Genomic DNA, 25420 nt, shown 5'->3' with positions numbered 1-25420 from the left:
CAGCTGCTGCAGCAAGCAGCGCTCGAGTAAGACATTGTCCATTGAAGGCCTCGTTCGTACCCCATCCACCCCCTTCCCACCCCACCCCACCCCCCTCCCCTCCCCTGGAAGGTCACAGCCCTGATGTGCGGAAGTGGGCAGTTACAGTCAGGGATAGGTGATGGTGATGGTGATGGTGATGGGTGGGTGATGGGTGGGTGGGTGGGGGGCAAGTAGACAGTAGGTGCCTCGCAATAAGTCTTTGGATGCCGGGTTGGCATCATGCCCATGGGGGCCAACAGAGTGAGCAGAGCGGGTGCAGGAGCGGGAGCGGCGGGCCGGGAGAGCCAACCAGGAGGGGGCGCTGTGGGTGGCCAGATGCCACCTCTCAATGGAAGACCAGGTCCCATGAATCCGCATAGAGGGACCCGGACTCGCATCCAGGTAGCAGGTGAAGCTTCCTGCAGGGGATGATGCACTTCTTGTCCACTCCTCAGTGGATGGGTTTTTTATTATTATTTATAATGTTTTCATATTTATTTTTTGTAAAGTATTTTTTTTTTTTTTTAAATACATTGTCCATCTCCTTCCTCCAAACCTCCAACAAGGTAGGCAAAAGAATAATAACAACATCATTAACATCAACAACAACAACAACAAAAGGACATATTAAAACAACGCAGTCACAGACATGCATTACGAAGCCATAAGAAGCCACAATTTCCCACCCCAAACGGTCTCCACTTACACACGAGTTCTCCTTTGTCACGCTCATGGTCCCATTAAAACCAAAAACAAAATGAAGGAAAACAAAATCACAACACAAAAAACAAAAACAAAACAAAACCAACACAGAAACAAAAGCAAACAGTAAAATGTAAACGAATGGTGGTGGTATAGCTGCGGCGTGGAGCTCAGTGGGGCCGATACCCCCCCTCCTCTGGCGTGCCCCCCCCCCCTCCTCGGGAGGCTGGTTGCCAGGCAGCCCAGCTAGGGCAGGATGGCGGTGATGAAGTCGTAGAACCGTTTGGAGTACTGCTCAGGGTTGACCGTGGAGATCTCCGCCCCGGCCTACAGGGATGAGAGAGAGAGGGAGGGAGAGAGGGAGGGAGGGGGGGAGGGATGAGGGAGGGATGAGGGAGGGAGGGGGATGGATGAGGGAGGATGAGGGAGGGAGGGGGGGGATGCACCGTTTTATTAATGGCGTGTAAAAGAGTTGAAACTTCATAAGCATGTGTCTATGTATGGCCTAGAGACACGTCTCCATACAGTATAATGGCATCTCAATTATGAGAGCTCAGTGCTACATTTAAGCATGCATGCATGATGATGGAGTGCAACTGCCAACGATGGCGCGTGCCACGTGGTGGAGCATTTATGTTTATGGCACCAACGAATGAATTACAGCACAGCTAGTAGTTGAAGTAGTTATCTTGAAAAGTGTATTATCATTACACTTATGGGTATGTTTAAAGAACTAGAGTGCATTTTGGCAAAATACAAAATGTGGCGGAAGATGTGTCTTCAGCAGTTAGAGAAGGGCATGAGACAAGGGAATAATGGTGAACACTGGTGTCAGCCTATGAAATCAGATGACTAGGTAGAGATGTGTAATGAGCCCAAAGGAGGTTGTAGGTTATAGTGAATTTAGAACAGCTAAGGGTCCCTATTGTTGTTTACCACAACAGAGTGAAACACAATGAGTGAGAAAACGTTCCTTTTTGAGCGACTTTTGGCAAGTGGTGGTAGACTAGCAAACCCTTGAGGCACCAGCGACTGCAGGGGTACCTTACTGATGTCTTTGCAAGTCCTTCGGCTACATTCCCACTGAATGTTAAAGATGTCGTAAGATAGCTCAGAAAAAATGCAATCTATTTTCAGATCTGAACAAATGGCCAAATGTGGTGCCAAAACAGACTTAAAGCCTTGACCCGCTGCCCCATTAAATACTATTTTCATAATGAAATGTATTGTTATAATCACCATTAAATATATTTTTCATAATGAAATGTATTGTTATAATCACCATTAAATATAATTTTCAAAATGTCACGTGCTGTTATAATCACCATGTAACAACTGACATTCTTACAGTAGAACGGTCATATGCAACCTACTTCTAAAATCTATAGGGAATATAACTTGACAGCATGGATAAATTCATTAAAAAAAATGTCCACCTGTTTTGTTCATTTGTGCGACACAAGTGGTGCACTTGTCTGTAATCAATTGGAGGCAGATACTTACTCCGTGTTTAACTGTTTTGGCTGCATGGGCTGCCTTCTTCTTGGCATCATAATGCGTCAGGATATCGATGACCGCCATGAAGTACACTTCCTTCCTCGGGGCAGCTGTTGTGGAGGTAAAGAGGCTTTTCAAGACATTTTCTATTGAGAAATGAGTCACTCTGCACGGGATGAGGAAAGTGTCGTTTTTAGATCACGGTGTGTAAATTAAACTCTGTGACACTAACACACTATTTGACTGTTTGCAACGTCGTATCTGGTAGTAACTAGAAAACAGCGGCCCAAACAGCCTAACCTAAATTCCCAACCTGGCTCATTTCATTCTGGCCCCCTAATCATCCTCCACTGTAATTGGCTCATTCACTCCCTCTCTCTCCTCTTCAAGCTGGTGTGTGGTGAGCGTTCTGGCGCATAATGGCTGCCGTGCATCACCCAGGTGGGTGCTACACACTGGTGGTGGTTGCTAGTGAGGTCCCCCCTTCCATGTGATGCGCTTTAAGTGTTGATAAAAGCGCTACATAAATGTAACGTGTTGTACGTGTTGTGTTGTTGGTGTGGAGTAGTGTGTGTGTGTCCACTAACCGTCGTGACTCCTGATGGCGTAGACGTCGATGGTGGGGTCAAACTCGCCGGGCGAGAGCGGCTTGCTGCTGTCCAGCGTGTTGCTCGGGCTGTCTGGTGGGGTCCCCACGCCGCCGTCGCTCTCTCCCTCGTCCCCCTCCTCGTTGTCCTCGCTCTCCACCTCCTCCAGCTCGGCACGCTCCACGTCGTGGATGCCCACCAACAGACTGTAGTCCATCAGCTTCAGCTGGGCCAGGAACTGGGCACAGGGAGGAAGAAGCACGGCAAGTTCACTTCCATAGCACAACTCATTTTCATATTTGAATTGAAGTAAAAGTGCTTTTCAAAGGAGCTTGTTTTAATAGTATGTTTAATTTTATAGCATATTAACTGCTTCCCATTTACGTATCTAAAATTGTCAATAAAATATTCAAAAGAAACGTTAAGTACTGTTCTCCTGCTGGTTTTTATTTTTCCTGGAAGCAGTTTGCTCTGGTGGAACCATAGAACTCTATATATACAGTCTATGGGTGGAACAATGTGCACTAGCGGACTTCAGTTCCACTCCACACTTCCTGTCTGGAAGAGGAATTGCGCAATCCCTTTGACTGAATAACTTGCCAAAACCACAAGCCACACAAACGTGTGCATTCATGTTGACTCCCTAATGGTTATCAGGTCACCATGACAAAAAAAACACACACACACACACACACACACGCACACACAGAGACACACACACACACACGCACACACACAAGGATTGCCATTCATTCCATTCACCTCAACATCTTTTCTTAGCTTCTCTAGGAACATCTTCTTGTTGTCCTCGTCAATGTAGATCTTTTGTCTATCGTTGATGAAGTCGTTGTCTTTGTAGGTGGGAAGTTCCTTGGCCTTATTGATAAACAGAGCAGAAACAAGAGAAGACATGAGGGAACGCAAAACAACACACACACACACACACACACACACACACGAGGGAACGCGTGATGATTTTGCTGTTGTACTATGGCGGATGCTACAGTTCTGCAACGCACCGTTTTATTAATGGCGTGTAAAAGAGTTCTTAGCTAAACAAATAGCGGACAAAGATAAGATCTGTTGATTGACGGGTGACACGTGTAACCCTGTAATTGCAGTGGCCCCACTAGCAGGGTCCAATTCTTTCAGCATGCAGTACCGCTGGACACCATAGAGGGCACTGCTGCACTACACTATGAGTGGTCCTCACCACGCAGGAAGATGCCAAAGAGGACAGGACAGAGGAAGTAACTAAACATGGTGGATAAATTAAGATTGTAATAATAGTGAAGACGACACCTTTTAGAGTTAGGGTGATTTAACACACTCAAAAAAAAAACACAACGCACGCACACACACAAATTTGCAGTTCATCAGAAATAACTATCACATAGACACACCCACACACACTCACAAACTGACTCATACAGAGGGCAACCCAGCCCAACGTGTCACAATTGTCTGGTCACAAGACAGCAAACCAAGCGACTCAGACAAGCCCTCAGATAAGCTTTTAAAAGTACCATAAAAGGCTGGTCTGCCAAGTTACAATAAGCTGGACAGAAGGGTTGATCTCGGTATGGAAGGGTTGTCCATACAGTGAGCGATGATAGGACAAAGGAAACATTTATCTATGAGACACTACGAGACTTTCCTTATCTTTGCGGTTATTCATCAAAATCTAATCTGTTGGTCTCTAGCTCCTTGGTTCAAGGCAGAATATAAATAGAAAGCATAGATTTTTGTTGAGACGTCAGACCTAGGTAACTACTTCTGAGGGAATTAAACTGTTAAACTAATTAAACTGCACCCATATCATCTATTCGCTAAAGGCTTCTTCCCTTCTGAGAGCAGAGCAAGTGAGGAAGTGAGAAATCAATGCTGGATCTAGGTCATCGAAAGTGGCTAAGACCAGACGCCCACCCCCACCACCTCGCACTCGCCTGCCCAGCTAATCCCACACACATGCAGTTGGACTGAGGTGTGTTTGTCTCTGAGATGTCATGAAAGCACAGCAAGAAAACAACACTAAACCACACCCACACGTGTATATATACATATATATAGATTGATGTCAAAAAGAATAGAATGGCAGCTATCATCAAAGACACATCAAATCAAATAGACTTCTTTCAATACTACGAGTTTCAGATAGACAGACAGACAGACAGACAGACAGACAGACAGACAGATAGATACTTTATTGATCCCCAAGGGGAAATTCAAGACTACATACGAAAAATGGGACTACTTTTTTTACTGTTTTTCGCTTGGAGACATTTCTCTATAATGTGCAATGCCATTTCGGGTAGTTGTGGGAGTGTTGGGTAAGATAAAGAAGACGAGACTAAGACGAGACTATTTTTACAATAATACAGGTCTCTGCAAATCTGAAGTAAGTCTTTGTTTACGTTCAGACCAACTAATCCTACAGACTCTATTAATAGTCCTATTGTCAACCTGGTGCATCACATACTAGAAATCCTGATTCTACAGTATGACAGTTTACTTTTTGTTTACAAAGTCGCCAACGTCTCTCAAACAGAAAGAAAATGATTCAGATCCCTGGCCTAACAGTTCTAGAACTGTTCTTCTTTTTAGATCCCTGGCCTAACAGTTCTAGAACTGTTCTTCTTTTTAGATCCCTGGCCTAACAGATCTACAACTCTTCCTCTTCTTTTTAGGGGGCAGCCGTGGCCTGCTGGTTAGCGCTTCGGACATGTAACCGGAGGGTTGCCGGTTCGAACCCCGACCTGTAGGAACGGCTGAAGTGTTCTTGAGCAAGGCACCTAACCCCTCACTGCTCCCCGAGTGCCGCTGTTGTTGCAGGCAGCTCACTGCGCCGGGATTAGTGTGTGCTTCACCTCACTGTGTACTGAGTGTGTTTCACTAATTCCGCAGTTGGGATTGGGATACAGGATCAAAAGAGACCAACTTATACCTTAGATCCCTGGCCTAACACAGGATCACTCTTCCCTCTTCAAAAGAGTATATATACTTATAGTATATATACTTATACTTATACTTACTTAGATCCCTGGCCTAACAGATCTAGAACTCATGTTCTTCTTTTTAGATCCCTGGCCTAACAGATCTAGAACCCCTGTTCTTCTTTAAGCCATTTTCTCAGCAATCCCTTAGCTTTGTGGCCAAGATAGGAACATCCAGTAAAGAAGTATTTTAAGCTGTGACATGTTTCCTAAGAACAAAGGCCAATCCGCAATCTGTGATGTGCAGGCACACGAGTGTGAGGCCTCGTCTGAGGCGGAGCGCGCTGCTATTTAAGAACCACGTAGAGATGAACGTCTGTCTGGCTATAGCACTGAACAACAGTCTGCCAGCTGGTGCAGGCTAAAATGGGCAGGAATGGAAGACCAAAATAGATGCACTAATGTCAACAAACATGCACCTCTCTGGAGCAGACTATCTGAGGGAAATATACACAAAAAATATATATAGAGATTCGCAAAACGTGAAGTCGGAGGTGCGTTCAAATTCGGCAAACATTGGTGAAGGTTTGTGGTGAACATGTTTTTTCTAAACAGTTAAATTTGAATGATTTGGTGTTAACATTCCATTGTAACGGTAATTGTATTGTTACCTTCGTGGAGTTTTTCCTCGACCCTGTTACCCATGGGCCTTCATTTCTTTGCTTTTCTCTGATTGTCTAACACTCTGTAAAGCGCCATGAGACATGCGTAATGTTTTGGCACTCTATAAGCACAATTAAATTGAAAATTGACCTTCGTCCAGCTCCACTGCACTAATACTGTGAACTACCTACTCAGACTGTTTGTGAGTGTTTGCAAATGTTCGTCAAAAACTCAAGGCAAACAGAAACCTGTTCGCCTACGTTTTCCGAATTTGAATGCACCACTGTTAAGATGTAGGTGCTTTTGGTTTTCAAAGCGAGAGTGTGGAATTGATGCACTGATATCTCTGATGTAGCCTACAGAGGATGAAACAGAAGACACAAGATGGAGGCTGTGACTATTTACCTTGAACACCTCATCAATTAGATGTGGAAAAACGTTCAGCTTTCTGCAAGATTGTTCCCCGATGTTCCAAGATGTCAAATGACATTGTGGATGTGCCTGAGACCTATCTGCTTGCATAATAAGCTCTAGTATGAGATAAGTGAACAGACGAGAGGCAGGTCTCCTAATAAGCATACCGCACGCACACGCTTCATAAAATTACTAAACAGAACAACACGGAGCCCATTGTGTTTCTCCTTCAACTGAAAAAAGGAAATGCTTCATGAAAGCAGTCCACCACCCTGATTTCATTTTTTCACGCTTAATACACACACACTAATATATATATATACACACACACACACACACACACACACACACACACACACACATATATATATATATATATATATATATTTATATATATATATATATATATACATACATATATATATATATATATATATATATATATATATATATATATATACACATATACATACATACATACATATATATATATACATATATACACACACATACATACACACACACACTGTGGCTCTCCCGCATGTTGTGGAAAGATAAAGCGTGAACAGGACAGGCTCGGGAGCAGCTGGGTGTGCAGTGCGGGCGTGCGGGCGTGCAACGCTGCGTTGCTCTGATCTCCTCTGTGCTGCCACTGTGTCTGGGAGGACGGGGGTGAGTTTCCACACGCGGGCGCAGGCCGTGCCCTTGCTCCCAGGGAAGGGCAGAGATTAGGTAGTGCTGCGCTGCCTGGGCGGCTCTCGTGTGTGTGTGTGTGTGTGTGGGAGAATAAGGGGATTAACCCTGGAGCCCGTCACCTTACGCCACCTTTGACTCGTCACAGCCTGACGGTAGCGCGCGTAACGGGTCCACCTGACCCGTCTCAGGGAGATGCAGCAGGGCAGGTGCTGGCCCGGTCACAGAGCGTGTGAACGTCAGACTCTCCCACATCAGTGCGTTTAACTACTGACAGGCACATTAGTACAAAATGAATGTGTGCACGGACAGAGAGAGTGTGTGAGCATCAGTCACGGACAGAGAGAGTGTGTGTGAGCATCAGGCTCTTTCACAATGGAGCGTTTAACTAGCGAGAAGCACGTTAGTGTACATGTGCACGGACAGAGAGTGTGTGTGAACTTCAGACTCTCCCACATCAGAGCGTTTAACTTCAGAGAAGCACGTTAGCATGTAATAAATACATGCGTGTAAGACTGTAATAAAAACATGCGTGTAATACTGTAATAAATACATGCGTGTAAGACTGTAATAAAAACATGTGTGTAAGACTGTAATAAAGGCGTGTGTAATAATTATATTATGTGTGTAATTATTATATTATGTGTGTAATAATTATATTATGTGCTTGTCTCAGAGAGGAGCAGCTGCACATGTGACACAGAGTGAGTCTCCTGCTCTCGCAACAGAGCAGCTTTGGCAATATCACTTTATATGCATATTCACCATCAAAAATACAAATGTGAAATGCAAATGTGTATGATTTGTTTATTATATGATTGCGACTGCAAGCAGTAACAACTGAAACGCTAAGGTAGGGAAGTAGCAGTCAAATCATTATCAGTTGTGTTTCTTTCTTCTCTTTTGATCCGTAAAACAAAATATATCAAGCTTGCTAAGTGTTGGATCCTATTTTCGAGCTTCACGTATGAGGCTAGACACACAAACGCAAGTCCCACAAAACCACTACCAGAGGAAGAGTACGAGACCTTGGATCCTTCTGTCAGTGCAATCTTTTGGAACTTTTACCATTTATGTCACTGAGCTATGCTAGCGTGAAGGACTGAAAGGCTAAATTAAGACTGCTGGAGACCTTTACAGTTACATTTCGCTGCGTTCACTTCACCACACACACTTGAGCTCCTCCGTGTCCCAGCGTGGAAAGATCAGACCTCCCACCCCCCACCCCCCCCCACCCCACCCCACCCCACCCCACCCCACGGGCAACAGGCATGTCCTTGGTCCAGGAGCGCCCCATCCCAAACGACTTGGCTGAGACGGGTAATAGAGACGTGACCCAGAAAATCACTGCTCATCTGAAGAATGTGCAGCGTGCGTGTACCATGAAATGGGCATAATATAACATGCCCTTGTCCAGATTACACCCTGAACATGAATACTCATCCGCCATCGCACCCACACATACAGCCAGGAAACTGTCAACACCATGAAAACACATTATATGCCCCAAGACGTGTCAATTTATGACGCATAAAATATTTAAGAACGACACGTATATGGAATGAGTGTGTTGTGCTTCAGAGATTAAGTCAACAAATGCTGAAATGATTCTGCAGTTGGAAATAATAATAAAAAAAAAACGAATAAAGACAAGAAAAGATGTTGGAAGAGTTTTAAATCAAACAAATAAACTGTGCTAACACAGAAAATCTGGAAAGCAGTTTCCCAGAGATATGTACATGTGAGAAAATGCACAGGCAACACGTTCAAAGCACTGATCTGTCTATTAGTGTAGCTTTGGTGCTGGCCGCCCCAGATGTCCCACCCATATATTTACAAGGCGTTCGGAGAGCAGTGCTAACTGGTTGGACCACTAATGACATCAGTGCATTCAAAGCATTTCCATGCAGTGCTCAGTGTTAGGGTGTGGGTTAGAGCAGAGCAGCCGCCTCTAGACGGATTAGAGTTACACTCACCTTCTCCTTGTCACTTGCCTCCCTGGCAACAGTGGAACCCTGTGAAACAAAAGAAAGCATTTAAAAAGGTGATGGAGGCTTATCGGGTTTTAGCAGACTGCAGTTAACATTCACACGGGGGGGTGGGGGTGGGGGGTGGGTGTTCTGCGGCTCACCTTCAGGTCGTACTTCTTATACACTGATAGCCTGTGGCTGAAGACGTTGCGTGTGACAATCATGTAGGTCTCGTCGCCGTCCACCGTAAGACGGTACATTCCCAGGAACTGGGGGAGAAGTGTGTTGCCATGACACTCCACTATGAACTGCGGCGAAAGGGACGAGAGGTAGAAAAACAGGGTTCAGAGCAGGGAAAGCGTCCGTGTTTAAAGGGACGAGAGGTAGAAAAACAGGGTTCAGAGCAGGGAAAGCGTCCGTGTTTAAAGGGGCGAGAGGTAGAAAAACAGGGCTCAGAGCAGGGAAAGCGTCCGTGTTTAAAGGGGCGAGAGGTAGAAAAACAGGGCTCAGAGCAGGGAAAGCGTCCGTGTTTAAAGGGGCGAGAGGTAGAAAAACAGGGTTCAGAGCAGGGAAAGCGTCCGTAGTCATGTATAACCAGATTCTGGCTGACGGTAACAGCAATAACCCAGAGATGAGCAGAGGGTAACAGCCCCTCACTGAGGGCATCAATCTAGTCCAGGCAATGCCAGTCTGCCCTCCTGGTAAGAGAAGGGTTGTTTGACCAGCTGGGTCACTTCTTGGATTTCATCTTTTAGCAGATGTTTTAATCAGTAACAGCTTGGGGCATGGAGTAAGCAAACAATACATCAGCTGTGGTTCCTCTGGGGCTTAAAGGCAATGGTGCCTGCATCATATAGGACTTGTAGGATCAGCTTTACCACAACTACAGCAAATGAACAGCAGAAAAGGTCCTATAATCTGAATTTATGAGTGGTCTCCAAAGAAGTATTTGATTTAGAAAATAAACAAACCCAAATCTACAGTTCCAAACGTACTACTGTCAAGAATCTGGCATACAAGCTCCAAGATAAAAATGAACTCAAACTACCAACAGTGATATAGGCTTCAGACACTTAAAAAAAAATACATGAACCTAGTTGAAGGAAATGTCTTCTGTTTAAAGCCACACTACACTGTGAAAATGACCCTTTAATGCACTAGCCACACTCCACTGTGAAAATGACCCTTTAATGCACTAGAATGTCTTGTCGCACTGTACCATGACTGTTTGCCTTTCTGTAAGTGGCCTTGGATAAAAGTGTGTAAATGTAAACGTAAAGCCGCACTGCACTGTAACGATGACGCGCTCTGAGTGTAAACGTAAAGCCGCACTGCACTGTAAAGATGACGCGCTCTGAGTGTAAACGTAAAGCCGCACTGCACTGTAAAGATGACGCGCTCTGAGTGTAAATGTAAAGCCGCACTGCACTGTAAAGATGACGCGCTCTGAGTGTAAATGTAAAGCCGCACTACACTGTAAAGATTACGCGCTCTGAGTGTAAATGTAAATGTAAAGCCGCACTGCACTGTAAAGATGAGGCGCTCTGGCCACCAAAGCCCTGTAGTCTGCACCTGGGAGTGGCAGCCTCTACCTGGTGGTACTTCTTGAGGATGTTGTGCATCTCGGCCACGTCCTCGCTGGTGATGGTCTTGACGACGTACCTCTTGTCGTAAGAGGTGTGGAATCGCGCACCACTGCGGCCCTGTGCATCGCTGGTCAAGGGCGCGCTCCGCGTCAGAGAATTCTGGGGGAAAAAACAACCAACAACAAACCTCACCACGAAGTCATCAAACAGAGCAGAAAACTTCACCACGGAGTCATCAAAGGTGCATAATCCAAGCACAGAAGTCAACAACCTCAAATGGAAGAAGTCAACAGCCTCAAATGGAAGAAGTCAACAGCCTCAAGTGGATTTTGTGTCGTATGAATATTTCATGAATTGCACAGTGGGAGGTATCAAAATCGCTTTAATAGTACCAAAACTCTCATTTTTGAATAATTGGTAACATGAATTACTACAACAGCAGGTATCAGCTTGAAAAAGGCTGTTAACTGTACTGCAGAAAAACACAAAGCCTGGGAACTGTGTGTGTGTGTGTGTATGTGTGCGTGTATGTGCATGTGTGTATGTGATATGTTTGTATGTGTCTGTGTATGTGGTAACTTGACATTTGCCACTGTATGTGTGTGTAACAGCAGCTTGTGACTGCAAGCTTGAATGCATGTATGTGTGTATATGTGTGTATATGTGTATGTGTATGTGTGTGTTAACTGTGTCCCAATTTCACACACACACACACACACACACACAAAGCACACACAGGCTTGGTCTGCTCTGCTGGAGAGGATGACTGGCAGACACAGCTGCTGAGGTCCTGCTGTTTTTCAGAGCCCCATGTGTCTCACGCGCGCGCACACACACACACACACACACACACACACACAAGCACACACACACACACACACAAACACACACACACACGACACACACACACACTCAAACACACACACACACACTCAAACACACACACACTCCACACACACACACACACACACTCAAACACACACACACACGCACACACACACACTCAAACACACACACACTCAAACACACACACACACAAAACACACACACTCAAACACACACACACTCAAACACACACACACACACGCACACACACACACTCAAACACACACACACACACTCAAACACACACACACGCACACGCACACACACACACTCAAACACACACACACACGCACACACGCACACACACCACACAAACACACACACACACAAACACACACACACACACTCAAACACACACACACTCAAACACACACACACTCAAACACACACACACTCAAACACACACACACTCAAACACACACACACTCAAAACACACACACACACACACACACTCAAACACACACACACACTAACCTCAAACCATCTCTCCCTCATTTTAACTCTCTCTCTCCTTCCTCTCCTTCTCTCATTGTTACAAGAGGCACAAGGCAGCTGGCGCGGTCTGGAGCCATGTTCCGTGTTCCGTGTTCCGTGTTCCGTGCCTGCCCTGTCCTGAGCAGAAGCTGAGGCAGGCCAGCCGAGAACTACCGGGACGGGACGATGGCCGAGGACAGCCTGCAGCGGCAGCGGCATCGTGGTCTCTTTCCTCTACAGTAGGAAGTGTGAACCCAGAGGAGTGCGGCAGAGTTACGAGACAGGCCTTTGGCACAGCGTTCTGGCTGAGCGTTCTGGCTGAGCGGAGCTCGTCAAAAGCACAGGCCCTCAACGTGTTTGGAAAGTGTTGGGACCCCACAGTGTAGGGGCGACTCTTTTAGGGCTACTTGGCAATAATGGCACATTGTTTTGCATTGTTCGTTTTTCTCATCATTTACTTGTATTATGATTGGTCAACTAGTTTAGAATAATGTTTTTAATGTGTCTATTTTCAATCTCAATTTGAAAGACAAAACCAATAGTGCAAAGTTATTTACACAATAAAAACATGTCTGATTTACAAAACCAATAGTGCAAAGTTATTTACACAATAAAAACGTGTCTGATTTACAAAACCAATAGTGAAAAGTTATGTACACAATAACAACGTGTCTGATTTACAAAACCAATAGTGCAAAGTTATGTACACAATAACAACGTGTCTGATTTACAAAACCAATAGTGCAAAGTTAAGTACTGATTTAACCGTCTCGTGCATTCCTGTTCTGACAGTGAGGCTCACAGTTGTCACACACCCCCCCCCCCACTTGGCTAAAGCTCAGTCCCCAGCCTGGCCGAGACAGCCGTTTGACTTCAAACAAGGTCAGGCCACCGGCTAATCCTCTGGCCAGCAGTCAACGGAATCCCTGGAGCTCCGCGGTGGGTCACACAGGCAACTGAGCTCCAAAACGAGAGGGGGGTGGGGGGAAGAGAGAGGGAGAGAGAGATCAAGAGAGCGAGAGAGGGAGAGAGAGAGAGATCAAGAGAGCGAGAGAGGGAGAGAGAGATCAAGAGAGCGAGAGAGGGAGAGCGCAAGCTTGTGCCCGGAACGTCAGCCTCTCTGAGCGGATAATTGCAGACGTTGCTCGGGATAATGGCACGATGCCCACCGCTATAGCGAAGACAAGAGGGCGTGCTGGGGGCGAGGCGGGCACCCACGCCGGTGGTTTATCACCTCTCACTGGAGCTCCAACGAGCAATCTTTTCTCATAAGCTTTTACTAGAGGTGGCCCGGCCTAAAGCGTCTTGCCATTGACCACCATTGACCAGCGTCTTGGCCCAAGCCTTGCAGGATCAATGAATGGGTTGAACCGTAAAGGGAAATGAAGAGTTCAGAAATTGCAGTCCAGCCTCTGTTACCCATGTGGGTGGACAGGATGTCGGAGGACTGACAGACTGTACTTATGGCATCATGATGTAACATATTGGGGCATACTAAGACAACAGACTGAGTATCTAATGATTAGACTGCCACTCATTAATCATAGTCACTCTACACACACAAATACACGTTGGTTTGCAGGCGTACAGCATTCATGCCAGAAAACCTTGCCCCCATCACCCTACCCACAGCGTATGCCACCCAGTGTATGCCCCCATCACCCTACCCCCAGCGTATGCCACCCAGCGTATGCCCCCATCACCCTACCCCCAGCGTATGCCACTATCTCCAGTGTATGCCACCACCAGCGTATGCCCCCATCAGCGTATGCCCCCATCACCCTATGTCAAGCGTATGCCACTATCCCCAGCGTATGCCACCATCACCCTATGCCAGCGTATGCCACCATCAGCGTATGGCACCATCACCCGATGCCAGCGTATGCCACCATCAGCGTATGCCACCATCACCCTATGCCCAGCGTATGCCACTATCCCCAGCGTATGCCACCATCCCCAGCGTATGCCACCATCCCCAGCGTATGCCACTATCCCCAGCGTATGCCACCATCAGCGTATGCCACTATTCCCAGCGTATGCCACTATCTTCAGCGTATGCCCCCATCAGCGTATGCCACCATCACCCTATGCCAGCGTATGCCACCATTAGCGTATGCCCAGCGTATGCCCCCATCACCCTATGCCCAGCATATGCCACCATCACACTATCCCCAGCGTATGCATATGCCACCATGCCACCATCACACTATGCCCAGCATATGCCAAACATGACCCCAGTGACCCCCTGACCCAGGCCAGCTACGGTCTCCCCTTTCGTGCGTGTGCCTGCGTTTACCTGGAAGTCTTGGTCATCGATGCCAAACCGCTCTCTCAGGTTACGAAACACCAGCGGACAATACTCCTTAAATTTAAAGTGACTTGGCATGTTCTCTCTGCAAAGAAAGAACACAAACATCAGCCTCTTCCAAAAGCACCGATAAACACCCAGTGCAACACACAGTCATATCATACAGTACAGCTGCACAAGAGGTAATAACACTTTTCTGTGAGCTGAATTTAGGGGTCGAATGAAAAAGGGTTTTGTTGTCACTCAGTGATGTATATTTCAAATGACCGCAGGTCAGCAGTCCTCCAGGCATGACCTGCACTAGCTGTGACTTGTAGGCTACCCTTGCAGTCTACCCCTTTCAGCAGTAGTGGCCTCGTGCTTTGGTGTTGAAATGCGAGCGCTCACTTGTTGAATAGGTGGTTGTCCACTTTAATCTTGGAGTAGGCCTTGAAGTCATCCGGCATGAGCATGATGGGGATCTGGATGTGGCTCAGCTCATTTATCTGTACAGGACAGAAAACAGACCAGTCAGTCACAGGAAATGACATCACAAGTCATAAGACACATCACTTAAGTTGACAACACTTTGCCAGTCGAGACTCTTGCATTGGTTTAACACAAACGCAGGTGAATCTTTTCAACATTCAATGACCGCAATCTTGAGCGACCTCAAAATTCACTTTTCACTTACTAAGGTCTTCTTGTCCTTTCAGTGTTTTATATACAATCTCTCAAACACACACACACACACACACACACACACACACACACACACACACACACACACACAGGGTTGAGCCCTGCGCTCTGCAGGGTCCAGGACTGGCGAGGGCTCCAGTGCCCATGGTGCTCCAGGGTGCCAGTCTCGGAGCGACGCCTGGGCACACAAAGCGCAGCTTGATGGCGTGCGAGCGAGACAAGGACAGGGGCCAAAGACAATGCCTTGACCTCACGCATCTCACACAACTACTGTTCTCTGTTACCAACCATGCCACATCCAAAGCCCAAGTGCTCAGTTGAACGCCTGCAATAGGCAGGCAGCAGCAGCAGGGAAAGGTGGCAAAGTTCAAACGCATACATATGTGTAACTCTTTAGTGTTATTAGCAGGTTTGCTGTGACAACAACATTCAGGTGTTGTAGTTACAGGCTGCAGAGGTCGGTAGGCTCACAGTAATTGAACTTTGGGGATAAAGCGTTTCTCAATCCAGTGAGCTCATTCAAATTATTGTCTTAACGACTGAAGCTGTTAGACTCTGCTGATTTGGTGCTTACTGCCATAACAATATTGGACCACAATAAAGTGATGAAAACATAACGACTACTTTCTTGCTCTTCAGCACTTGCAGAAAGAGCGGCAACACCTTCAGGCCTGACCTTCACTCTATATACACAATAAGAACCAGGCCAACTTTTACATACAGTACAGCGTAAAGTTTTGACAGTGATTAAGATGCACGGCACAGTTTAAAAAAGGGGAAAAATGTGCCTTCTCACAGGGACAGTAAAGTAACAAGTCATCAATCCACCAGGACACAACCTTGGGGAGGGTAGACTGGGATTGAGGTCCCTAACAGCCCTCATCTCAACCTGGCAAAGTCCCAACTCCAAGGAATCTGAGGGGTGAAAAAGTTCCTATGAACCGGTGCAAGGAGACTTTCAACGGCAGGCAGAGTTCTTATTTGTTCAGTCCGGGGAAATTTAATTGCAACTCATTTTTCTCTCCATGCTTCCCCCGGCTTTCAGCACTGGGGATTTCCATCATGCTGTTCTAGTGCAGTTCCACAAGACTGGCGTGAGAAGGGCGTGGTCTATTTGAGAAGGGGCGGGTCTATTTTGGACATCAAATCCCTTATTCATTCAACATTTTACCTGAGCTGCTTCTGGGACCAAAGTTCACACATTTGTGAGACACAAATTTGGAAGACAAACTGTGAGATTCAGCATACAAGGCTAGTTAAAAAAACAAAAAAACAATGCATTGCCAATTTCAGTTCATTATCAAAGATTCTGCATCATAAAATCTCTGCAGTGCTCATCATAAAGTCATACCATCATAAAATCATAAAATCTCTGCGCTCAGTGCTGGGTGTGATTCTCAGTTGACACTTTTGTGCCCTTGAGCAAAGCACTTCACCCTGAATGACTCCAGGGACACTAGCCCTGTATTAACCGACGCATGTACATAGCTTTAGATAAAAGCGTCAGTCAGCTAAATAAATGAATTTGTACTAGGCCTATCTCAACATTTGAAAACGTCTCATTTGTAAACTATGGCCCACAGCTAAGATCATTCCTCAAGACAGGTACATCCATCATCAGTGTGAACAGTGTCACTGTTAAAAATTGGTAACGGCCCATTTCATCAACAAAAAACGCGGAGAAGTTCAACAGGCCCTGTGTTGGGGGCAATACAAATGTATGCAGGTCGAGAGACAGCAGGGCTGCTCAGGTCAATGATATCGCTGACATCCAAGGGTCCAACAGGCCTGTCACTTATTAGGCTCGGCCCCTGAGGCCACATGACTCATGGCACTATTTATTGTTTACCTCCAGTGGGGAACATCAAATCTTCCTTCAGAACGTAGGATTTCTGAGAGGAGGAAGCAGCTAACACAGATGTCTCACGGGCTGTCATGACTCTTCCTCCTCAGCGGATCAAATATAAACCGCTCTATTTTAAGTCATCCAAACTTGCCCCAAACTTATTAGCTTATGATTTATTAACAAGGCAATTTTCTCTCTCTCTCTGTCCACTACGACATCCAAGATGAAGGTTACAGTGTGTGTTTCAGGGGAATAGGTGCATGATGGATGTGATAGTTCTGGACCCCTAAGCCTCTGACAACCTGACATGGAACAGTCGTAAATCACTAACCATGGAAATTACAACCAGCCACACAGACTGTTTTCATTATAAAAGAGAGAGAGAGAGAGAAAGAGAGAGGGAGAGAGAGACAGAGAGAAAGGGGAAAACAACTTTTGCAGGAGGCCTTCACCTAGGAAAACAATAAGTTAGCTCAAATGTGACGGAACCAAAACTAAGAACTAAAACCCTAGTGTCTATTCTAAACGTGTTAACCTTGATGCATGATGCATTTGATTTAGAACATTCATATTCAATTGTAAAGGACCACTTTGGAGTTTTAATATCTGCTTTTGATCTAATGAAATAAGTATGGGTTGGTTTATTGGTAAAATATGTTTGTAAATGTGTGTAACTTAATCTAAATGAATTCTATATTTCGTATGTGCCTTTAATGTTATTTGTATGTGATTGACCGGAAATTCTGTGCACCTGTAATGTTGAAATTTGTCCCTTTGGTGGCACCGTAGTTTGCACAAGGGAAGATGAGCTTTTAAATGGTAGCTGGCGGGTGTGAGTAGTACGAGTGTGTTTGGGCCTACAGGATTTTATCAGATTTCGTTTCACTCATGAACTTAAATGACTTGACGCCCGTTTCATGACGGAAGAAAGGACTATCATATATTTTGCATGCCTTGGTGAGCGCAGCGAGGTACGTTTCATTCATACAGTAGTTATTTAGGAAATGTTTGCACATATGTATGGTCTAGTTTTGCTGTGTAATTAATGTGTCGCTCTAAATGTTTATTCACGTAATGATGTTTTGTAGCCGTGAAAGCAAGTGTGTGATGTTTGGCGAACTAAATAAAGAACACCTTATGCATCAGTCGAGACTCTCTTTTTGGATCCAAGGGCTGCTACATCTCTCTCTCTCTCTCTCTCTCTCTCTCTCTCTCTCTCTCTCTCTCTCCTCCCCTGCTGCAACATGTGCAAGCTCGATGAAGACTGGGGAGTGGAGCTTCCTGGGGGTGGACTCGAGGGCCCGTTGGCTGATATCAGAGGCGTCTTGGCTCAGACAGACAGATCATACACTGCAGCTGAGCACAACAACGCCACTCAGCACACCCCCAGACAGACCAGTCCCACAGTGGTGGACACAGCTACACCACAGTCAGCCACAAATCTCACAGTTCCAATGTTATTTTAATGTTCAAACAAAGCCAGTGGGCAAAGCAGTGCTAGCAGCTCACATTCACCTGCAGTCAGTGGAAAGAATCAAGAAATCAATGAATGTAAATGACTATGATAGCTTATGATAGAGTCTTCTTCATTGGCTTCACTGAGATTCAAATCCAAATAGGCAGGTTGGTACATTCATAAAGTACTCTCTAACGTCACGGATACATCAGGGATCATTTCCCTTTGACTGAAAGTTAGTCATCATCAACTGGAGCCGAGTTAGGCAAGGTGATGATCTTCAGATTCTTATCTCTCGGATGATCTTACCACAGTTCTGCACATCTACCTGCAAACGTTACTGCTTTCTCTAAGCTCAATATACGATTAGTTGCAGTCACTTCTCTTTTTTAAAAGGCCAGCTGAATGAGTATGCGTAAAAACTACACAATCTCGATCTCTATCTTGGTCTGCGCATTCAACTACTTCCACTAGACTTCAACTAAAACACACCAGGCTACCACAACATCGCTGAAAATAGGCTTTCACTATTTCATTTGAACACTTTTGACAAGCCACAACCATAACTTGAACATTGATCTGATATTTGTAATGGCTACAGAGAAAAGAAAACTGAAAACAGAAGTTATTTAGAGAATTTACAGAAGTTGACCCCAGTTGAGACAGTTAGCCAAACTATGTTGGCAATTCAAGACTTCTAAAGAGTTTTGATTCAGCATTCCCAATATCTATATCACCACTTGCAGCAACACTGTAAACTTCTTTAAGCCAGGGAAGTCTAAAGACATGAAACATACAACTGAAGAATATTAGATAATCATTATGCAATTCCACAGACTCTCGTGGGCAAATTGCATTTAGCAAATGATCTGCATCCTTTGTTGTTAAATCATATTTCTAGACTGATTCACAATCAAGGGAATGACACCCTGAGACACAAAGAGATTGCATTTACTGCTTCACTTAGTAAGAGTAAGCATGTGTGTGTGTGTGTGTGTGGAGGGGGTATCAAATAAATCAAACGCTCTGGCACAAATTCAGCAACTGTTGCACAGTCAGCACTTATCTCTCTTCAGTCGCCTCACGCAGTCCAAGTTTAACATCACCACTTCCTGTTTGTCTCCATGGCAGCGGGCTAAGGTTTTCCGCTTCAAACTGAGCACGCTTGCCCTTGGCCAGGACAGGAAGAGAGAAGGTGCAGAGAGAAGGTGCTTATCCTGCCACTGACAAACACCTTCAGCGAATCAACTCAGTCACACTAACATCCAACTCCACAAACCCACTCCTCTCAGTCACACTACAATCAACTCCACAAACTCACTCATGTTGGGGAAATTTGCAACTCAATGTGGCCCCATTGTGTTTCATTCATTGCTGAAACATAACCTAACAAATCGAGTTAAACAGATTTCTTAAAAGAATAGGCCTGTGTCTAATGTATATTTTTTGATAAGCTGCTATGCTATTTAGACGTGTACATGGAGAGAGAGCACTGCGAAAACTGAAAAAGGTTACTAGAAGGCCTCATTCCTTTGTTGGGAGGTAGCCTTAGCCCTTGACCTACGTCTGGGCCCGGCAGAACACTATTTACAGTGAGTGACCTTCAAGGGGATCTTTTAAACAATGTAATCAGATACACAAACAGTGCAGACTGCTTAAGATATGAATGCTCTGTGTTAAAAGCATAACATCACCGTCTAAATATGAGTTTGCCTTCCATAACTTTGTCCTATTTGACAGATGGGAGGATCAGCACAACATCATGATCAAAACAGGTCATATAAAAGCAGTCTCAAATGGAGACACACAAACCAGGGGGACACAAGTGCACTTACTCTTGTTTCTTGTTAAAGATGTCTGATATTTATACAGAACCTGAGACACCAAATAATGGACAGGCTATAGAATGCACATGCACATTCTTTTTTGAGTCAGTGTAAAGGCCACTGGATTCAAATCTACCATAATGGAAACAGCTATCAAAAGGTTTTCTTTGCTATTACAATCTCTCAGTTTCAAAGGGGTTTAATATCATAACGTTGTTTGATCAGTGGTCAGTTGTTTTATCTTTCAGTATAGTCCAATGAAAAACTTTTCCTCAGAGAACTTTCTGCTGAACTTCGAGCAACCAGAGAAATCTCCAGAGTCCCAGAAAGCATCTGTTTTCTACATAAGATGAGCTGCCGCACAGAGGCTTAGTGTAGGCTAGGTTCTCAACGCTAGCGCTATCAAACAATCCGCCCAGCGCTCAGCGCAGGCCCAATAAGCTCAGCGGAGCGGACGGGAAGTGACCGAGTCTATATCAGGCCTCCCGATCTCAGATGATTGAGAGGATTACACACTAAAGTTGAGAACATCGCTGTGTTGTTATCAAGTACCTGCTACACTCATCTCATGTTAAGTCTCAACATTTTAACAGATGTTGATATTTCTATGGATTTATTGCACTACTTTCACAGTAACTTTGAAAATTAATACAGTTGAACTAGACTGCATTTCCCGCGGGAACTGCGAAAGTGTGCTTGCCCTGGTCCGGTCACCAACGTGAGCAGACAGTGACTGGGCTATGCTGAACCTGGCTTGATCCAAGCAACAGTGCCTTTCAGTGTTAGAGCAGTGGCAATACCTCAAAAGCTCTAGTAGAGGGCTATTCAACTATTGGCTTGAGGGTTGAATGCGGTTCGTTGGATTTTACCTTTGGGCCTGCCTTCGAATTTAGCTTCTATGACTGAGATCAAATCAATAAAATAAAATGACAGCAGTGATTGGCTGCAAAAATAAATAATGTCACGCATCTTGCACCTCTCAAACTGGGCTATCAGGTAACCTACAGAGGAATTGAAATTATGAAATATGACCAAGGCATTAAAAAGCTGCTTGTTTGTCAGGATAATTTTTCACGGATTTATTTTAAAAAATATGAGCTATGAATGTTATATATTCCATCCCACAAATGATGTTTTACTGGTTTATTTGACAAATAATCTATATGGATTTGCTCTATAAAGACCTTATGTCTGTTTGGGATTGTTTTGTGAGCCTGGGGTTGTTTTGAGAGCCTATGTAGCCTATCTCAGATGTATCTCAGAATAAAGGAATACTTCATATTACTCTAAACCACCGTCTGTAAATCAACTGTATACTACTGTCTACATTGCACTATATTTTTGACCTGTCTGTATATTTCATCACCTTTCTATACTGTGCCTCACATTGCAACACAGCTCAGATCTTTGGTTGCTATGAAGGCCAATCGTTCTAAATGGATGGTTGCTACGGCCAAAGGCCAGTTCTATCTCTGCCGTTGTCAAGGGGCATATCGTAGAATTCTGATTAACCTTATCTTATTTGAAACATCTCTACAAAGATCCTTGATTACTAGCAAGATAGAGCAACGTAATTCGTTACTATGGGAGCAAAACGGACAGTTCCGGTCTGCATAAGTGGGAGTGTCACCCTAGTCACTAAATAAACTTTCTCTCTTAATAAGCAATAACAACAGATAAACATAATTGTGTTCACAGTATTATTGTCCATAATCATGTATGATACCAATGAATCATTCTTAAGGACATGATATGAATAATTTAATTAGTCTTGTGAACCGAGCTAGCTAGCTAGCTAACGCTAGCTTAAAATGCTATACAAGTGGATGGTAGTAGCTATGGCAATACAGCTATGCGCTAACAAGTGACTAGTAGTTGAAGGACTTCGCTTAAACTTAATATACTGTTGCAAATTAAGCTTTGAGTATAAACTATCCACTTTAACTAATGTCAGTAGTGTTATTCAGCTAGTTGTCATTTCAAAGAAATTACACTTCTCCGTTTAAAATGTTACCTTAGCTAAGAGGCTAGCTAGCATGATAACAACCAGACAGTAACTGGCAGCAGCATGGTCTAATATTAAGTTATTTTATTACAAATCCGAACACTAAAAAAGTACACTATTAGGCTTGAAATGATCCCAAACACTTACAGATTATGACACAATTTTCCAAAAAACCCTCAACAAATCCAGAAAGACAAAATGACCAATTTATTGGTAAAATTCCACAAGTCTCCATTGCATTAGTGCAGCAAGGGCTTACTCTGGTCTGCATAAAGGGGGATTTCCCCCCCTCCCCCTTGCAATAATCGAACGCGGAAATTGTCGAACGTTTGCGCCTCTCGCTCCGCTTGAACCCTCTCTGATCTCTATTTTACTTAGCCCACTTCCATTCAGTGGGTCCCATTAAGAAGTGGCCACTTCATTCGCGCTTACCGTGATTCACACAGCAGCATTATTAAATTAATCTGTCACTATATGCCTTTGCCTACGTTTGCAAAGAAAACATTTTAATTTGATTCACATGAAACGTTACATTTAATGTGCATGTTGACAATGAGTAGGCTAGTTCTGGTTGTTGGTGGTGTTATTGCATCCTTTAGTTATGCCTACAATGCAAGTTCCCTCGCAATTGGAAGCTCCTGTAGACAATAGTAGACGCATTTCAAAACATCGCGTTAGGAGTCCTCGCCACTTCTTTTAAGCGGTCACAGACTTAGGTGCTACTTTTAGGGCTAAAGTTCTTCGTGAATTACTGTTAGTAAAAAAAAATAGCAGTCCTAAAGTTACAAGTGACGAAGTTACGAGTGCAAGCATCTCATATCAAATGACCATGGCATTACGCTAAACAACATAAATCCCAATTAGTAACATACATCTGCTCCCTACAGCTAGCCACACAAGAAATGAATGATACTAAATCTCTGCTTAGCATGCTTCTCCGCTTAGCATTCTAATAACAGTAGGGGCACATTTATGTTGACCACTACAACATGACTCATTATGTCTGTAACTGTATAAAACACTTACTTTCATAAAGGACGCACACCATCCAGCACATACACATGGAAACCGATATTTTAGGTTCTTGGCCACAAACTCAAAAAGTGTCTCTCTGAAGCCCTGTTCTAGAATCTTTGCTCTGAAGGCTGCGTTGCTAGGCAACATCAAATAAACAAAATGAGAGTCTTTCAGTATTAAATGTGTACGTGTGATTCCGAATGGATGTGTGTGGTTTGCAATTAGAATAAACAAGAAATAACATTTACAATAATTTCCCATTATAAATTACATAATATTTGCACCTTCCTTCCTTGTGAAGCTCACATAATTCTAATGTCACCGTATGTATGTGAAATGTAATACAACGTTGCCACCTAGCGTTCAGATGTATTTAACATTAACGTGACATTTCCTGCTTATGTCGTCAACTCCATGCTTTGAGGAAAACAATCTTTTTATCATAGTTTCCTCTTCAGTGAGCGATTACCAGGTCGCTTTTTGTAACAGAGATGGCTGTTTATTGTCCCTAGGTTTACAGAAACACCTATTCATATTAATATTATATGGAAATCAAGTTAACACTGCCGACCACTGTTTGTCTATTACATGGCCCAGAATGCCTTGCATGTCTTTACAACAAAACAACACAGTAAAACCTAAATGCCCGTAAACATATGAATTTGCATACTTGTAACATTTTTAATAATACTCTCCCATCATGATATTTAACAATAATGAAACATTTATTTTGAATACCGTCAATGTGAAAATAACTGTACTACGTTAGCTATTATGCAAATGTTAGCAAATGTTCTCCTTGCAATTTCAGTTTGTAAGTCCATACTATCCCATGGCTGAGCAAGGATTTCATTATTGGGCAGGGCTGCCCAGAGACATTGTGCATACTTAGAAGGCACTGTGATAGAGGTGCAACTACAAAGGTGAAAGGTGGCAGTTACCAAATACAGGTGGGTGGTTTGCCAAATGCTGGAAACTTTTGGAATATTTCTTTTTTTTTTTTTTAGCTTATGCACCCTCACATTGGAGTCCCGAGTTCATATACAAAATTTGGTATCGATATGTGACAGTGTTCCTGAGATATGGGCGACTTCCTGTTTGAACTTCGCCCGATTTCGTTTGGCTGTGACGGCAAAAAGCGCTTCTGAAAATCAAAATCCTTTCTGTAACTTTTGTGAGGCTTGGTCCAAGGATCATGTATGTCAAGTTTCGTGAAGTTCGGACCAAATTTGTGACCTGTGAAACTTTAGTTTCGCTTTCTATTCAATCCAATATGGCAAAAAGAATGACAAGGGTCATTGACATCATTTTCAATTTCCACACTACACCGGTTCCGGCCGGACGTTCCAGAGTTGGACCGGTGGCGATATCTCAAAAGGTCTTGGAGCAGGAGCTGGCCAAAAATCGGGCTTACAGGAATAAGAAAACTTAAGAAGAACAGCAAGCTTTCAGCAAGCACACTTAATAATGAAGTTGAAAATAATGAAGTTGCCCGCCGCCAGGATACGTCTGACGTTAAAGTGTGTGCATTCACCCATTGCCACATATTAGCTTTTAGTTCTGGCTATTTATAGAGACTCTTTATGTAACACTGGAACAGACAGAGCAACTCTGAGTCAGAGAAGGAAAGTCTGGGAATTTCAAAGGATGAAGCAAAGAAAGAAAGAGAGACAGAGAGAGAGAGAAAGAAAGAAAGAAAGAAAGAAAGAAAGAGAGAGAAAGAAAGAAAGGGAAGGAGCAAGGAAGAAAAAGAAAGAAATAACGAATCAGTTAAAGGCTAATCCAATCACAACCATTTCTTGTAAGTGAGGAAACTACTCAGATATTTGTCTCTTCCTTATAATGACCACTTAAT

The 25420-nt window shown here is 44.1% G+C and overlaps 1 protein-coding gene across 4 annotated transcripts in view; it reads right to left on the bottom strand.

Moving 5' to 3' along the window:
• Positions 1 to 201: 201 nt before the first annotated feature.
• The window catches only part of pip4k2aa (phosphatidylinositol-5-phosphate 4-kinase, type II, alpha a), a 29332-nt gene continuing 4113 nt past the window's right edge, over positions 202 to 25420 (bottom strand). For 2 of the 4 annotated variants that reach the window (XM_048265994.1, XM_048265992.1), the window contains exons 2-11: positions 15122 to 15219; positions 14723 to 14819; positions 12427 to 12660; positions 11073 to 11225; positions 9642 to 9788; positions 9487 to 9525; positions 3570 to 3683; positions 2808 to 3045; positions 2227 to 2330; positions 202 to 1050 (exon numbers count right to left, since the gene is read on the bottom strand). In XM_048265994.1, coding sequence (XP_048121951.1) covers positions 970 to 1050; positions 2227 to 2330; positions 2808 to 3045; positions 3570 to 3683; positions 9487 to 9525; positions 9642 to 9788; positions 11073 to 11225; positions 12427 to 12660; positions 14723 to 14819; positions 15122 to 15186 — 1272 coding nt within the window. In that variant the 5' untranslated portion in view covers positions 15187 to 15219 and the 3' untranslated portion in view covers positions 202 to 969. Of the gene's footprint in view, positions 1051 to 2226; positions 2331 to 2807; positions 3046 to 3569; positions 3684 to 9486; positions 9526 to 9641; positions 9789 to 11072; positions 11226 to 12426; positions 12661 to 14722; positions 14820 to 15121; positions 15220 to 23574; positions 23596 to 25420 lie in introns of those variants that run through there. The other 2 variants (XM_048265993.1, XM_048265995.1) reach the window with 2 other exon arrangements.

The sequence above is a fragment of the Alosa alosa genome, chromosome 16, assembly GCF_017589495.1.
Source record: "Alosa alosa isolate M-15738 ecotype Scorff River chromosome 16, AALO_Geno_1.1, whole genome shotgun sequence".
In the NCBI taxonomy this organism is placed as follows: Eukaryota; Metazoa; Chordata; class Actinopteri; order Clupeiformes; family Clupeidae; genus Alosa; species Alosa alosa.
The sequence above is the reverse complement of the archived record's forward strand: the minus strand, read 5'-3'. Positions and strand labels throughout refer to the sequence as shown.